This window comes from Arachis ipaensis, chromosome B04 (genome assembly GCF_000816755.2).
Source record: "Arachis ipaensis cultivar K30076 chromosome B04, Araip1.1, whole genome shotgun sequence".
NCBI lineage: Eukaryota > Viridiplantae > Streptophyta > Magnoliopsida > Fabales > Fabaceae > Arachis > Arachis ipaensis.
Window position 1 is genome coordinate 4011387 of NC_029788.2, and position 3748 is coordinate 4015134.

At 36.5% G+C, this 3748-nt stretch overlaps 1 protein-coding gene across 1 annotated transcript; it reads right to left on the reverse strand.

Moving 5' to 3' along the window:
* On the reverse strand, positions 1-3471 carry LOC107638476 (serine/threonine-protein kinase SRK2A). The gene is made up of 9 exons (XM_016341776.2): positions 2973-3471; positions 2677-2751; positions 2490-2591; positions 2196-2249; positions 1998-2090; positions 1816-1908; positions 926-1030; positions 748-846; positions 1-464 (listed from the first exon to the last, which is right to left on the reverse strand). Exons 1-9 carry the CDS (start codon positions 3090-3092, stop codon positions 147-149), a joined length of 1059 nt encoding a protein of 352 aa, XP_016197262.1. The 5' UTR covers positions 3093-3471; the 3' UTR covers positions 1-146.

Here is a 3748-nt window from a genome sequence, read left to right on the forward strand (position 1 = left end):
TTCTACAGCCATTATTCAACTGTGTCCTATGGTGAAAACTGAATTTTATACATATGGGCAAAAACACTTTTGTACTTAGTTGACTTAACCAAGAGCAAAGGGAACCAAGAAACTATTCTACTATCCAAGAATCAAACTGTTTACTTTTAACTAACATGAAACTCTCCACTAGCTTGTGCCTCCTTGACCCTTTTTTCATATTCGTCTTCTTCTACCTCGGCTTCTTCTTCTTCTTTTGCTTCATCTTCCTCCTCTTCTCCCCCCCATCCAAATCCTCCAACTGACCTGGAAGCTGGCGGAGGAGTTTTGGCCTCCTCGACAATTTTCATGATGTCCTCTATACTCTGAAGAGAAAAGGTCGGGTTCTCTTTTCTATAGTAGACAGCTTGAGCCATTTCTGTCAATTCCCTAGGCAAGTTCTTTAAGAACCATGGGTGTGACTTGATCTCCTTAATGGTGATTCTCTGCAGTAAATCACAATAGAATGATAACTCATTTCCCACAATCCACGAATGACGGGAGTTGGCCTAGCAGCCTTACACTCCTCAAATTGGTGCATGACTCTTATTAGTCCATGTTTGAAATTACAACAAAAAATACAACATAAAACTATGATTAAGAATCTTGTGGATTTAACAAGGCATAGCTTTAAATTCGACAAAATTAATTAAAAACATCTCGGTCAATAGATACATAAAAGAGCAAATTCGGCCTCAGATGATATTTAGCAGCAAAGTATGTACATACCCTAGCTGGATTAGCCACAAAAATGCGAGATAGAAGATGCCTACAGTCTTGAGATACGTGAACATAGTCTGGGATCATATATTGGACAGCCATAATTCGCTGCATAAGATTAAGAATATAATGAGTAAGAAGAGTCAACATTAAATCTATCAACTGGCGCCATTAAAACGAATATTACATTTATGGTTTTCCTGAAATTTTTGGGATCCTCTTGGTCCTCAAATGGGTATGCTCCAACTAGCATTACATAAAGAGTCACTCCACATGACCATACATCTGCCAACTGAACAAACACAAAATAGAATAGAATAATAAAAAAATGAACACCATTGGCATATAATGCACATAAAATTCATCAAGCAAGATTTATTCTTTATAGGGTTAAATCCTGGTGAAGTGTGGGTATATAAGGTATAGGACTTTCCAATCACAATAAATAGCTTTTGTGGTGTGACACTCTCGGTCCAATCACAATAAATAGCTTTTGTGGTGTGGCTCTCTCAAAGTTCTTTCAGTGTCGAGTGTTTTTTTCTGACTCTGACATTTGTAAAAGAGGTTACAGAGTCATTGAAGCATCCACAATAAAAATCAACAGAAGTTATACAACACTTGCTAAATATTTTATATAAACACAGCTCCAGATTTTGCCATGTAAAAGTGGGTATAGTAGGTGGCAATGTGAAATGTGTAAGCCAAAATGCAGAACAAACACAATCATGGCCCTTTCCTTGGATGGCTAAATTTTGAACAACCATTTGAAAATTAAAAGAATTCATCATAAGGCACTTGGGCTTCATAAAATTAGGACCTCGCATTCCAAACTACCCAATTCACACATTAAATTTATCCATATTATTCCACAACTGAAATATTGAAGCATCATGCCATCAAACCTGATGCACATCAAGAATTACTTGTGACTCAATTGCGAGAACCATGTTGCTTGATGGCCTTGCGCCAAGAGAACTAATTAACAACCATTTTATTTCTTATCTTTCATCTAACAAAGAGAGGCACATGTGTATTGAACCATTCCATCACAATCTGGATCTTAATCAACCAGATTACCTTTCCATCATACTCTCTTCGTTGAAGAACCTCTGGTGCAATGTAGGCAGGAGTTCCCACTGTTGATTTAGGCCTTGAATGAAGCAGAGATGACTAGAAAAAGAAAGGTTATCATAAGCAAAATTTATGCTTTTAATAATTTATCTAAAACATTTGGGTATGATATCACTGCATAATTGAACCTTGGAATAACCAAAGTCACAAATCTTCAGACGAGGGGCAGGGCTGCCATCCAGTAAGGTATTCTCCAGCTTCAAGTCTCGATGGCAAATTTGCTGCAAAAGTAATGAAGTTAAATATATAGACCCCAAAGAGGTGTCAACAAAACATTATAACACATACCAAATCAAACAACCAATTAGAATAATTATTTCATTTACCATGGAATGGCAGTAGCTAACTCCAGAGATGAGCTGCTGGAAGAAATACCGAGCCTAAAAATTTGAAAGATGCAACAAGTCAACAACAACGAGAAACAGTTCGTAGATTCTTCCCATACTTAGTGGGATTTAAAGTTGGCCAAACACCTTGATGCTCTTATCCTACACTCACTAAACAATGGTTAAAGATCAAGATTTATGACAATTGAAATATTACACTCACTAAACAATGGTTAAAGATCAAGATTTATGACAATTGAAATATGGAGCTCTGAATTTTAGAAGAGTGCAAACCTCATCTTCACTAAATCTTCCAGCATTGCAAATTCGCTCGAAGAGCTCTCCTCCAGCTGCATACTCCATCACTATTCCAAGATGTGTAGGAGTCAAAACCACCTGCAAAGTTAAAATCCACTATTAAACAACCTGAACTATGAATATTATACAATTTATGAACACTACACAATTCAATCTCACAGACCTCCTTGAACCGAATGATATTCGGGTGGCGAAGGCTTCTGTGGTTTATGATTTCCCTTGCAACATTTTCATCAATCTGCAAAAGCATCAATTTTTTTATAGTGATCTCCACAGGCACAGCAAACACACCTGACAGAATAAATCAAAGCCCAAGATACACATGCTGACATGTTTTTTCTCTCCTAGAGTAAATTTAGCTTCTTAAAATGTGAAGTACCGCTTCAAAATAATGCTAGTGGCTATTTCATGTTAAGATTTTATAATTTTTAAATAAAGAGAAGATTTTTGAGGACAAACCTTGTGACCCCTTTCAATGTATTTCATAGCAACAAGCTCCTTGGTCTCTTTGTGGCGCATAAGCCTTGCCACCCCGAAATTCCCAGATCCTATATCCTTCACCAGCTCGTACTTTTCCATACTCCTTCTCCTTCTCTCGAATCAACCAACACGCGGAGAAAGTTCACAGCTTCCGGTTCCACCGAGATAACCCCAAACGCCGAAACAAGATCTCAGAGAAGAGAGAGAAAAATCCGAAATTGGAGAAAAGAGAATGAAGCAGAGAAGAAAGAGAGTGAAGGTAGTGGGGATTTGGGAGAGTTTCCAAGGGAAGCAAAGAATCGTGTGCGCAATTCGAAGCTAAATTAGGATTTGATTTATTTAATTAATCAAATATTAGTTATTTATTACTGCTGATTATTGTTGATTTGGTTCATGGAAGAGGTGTTAAAAAGTGATGATTAAAAAATTGAACAGAACGGAGAGTGGGAACAGAAGAACGCATGTGGAAGGGAAGGGAAGAGAGAGAAAGGAATACCGTATCGAATACGTATGTATGTACGTCTATGTATCTGTGAGTGCACTCATTCTCTTCTTACAATCTTACTTGTTGTTACTTCCCTTTCAAAAAGGATAAATTAATGTAACAAGAATCTTATCAATACCATCAATCTCTGTTATTATATTATATTTTAGGAGCAAACTCTATCAGTATTACTCATCTTTTTAATTATGATTTTTTTTTTCCAATACTTTTATTCATATACTAAACATTTTTAATATTTGTATAAAAATAT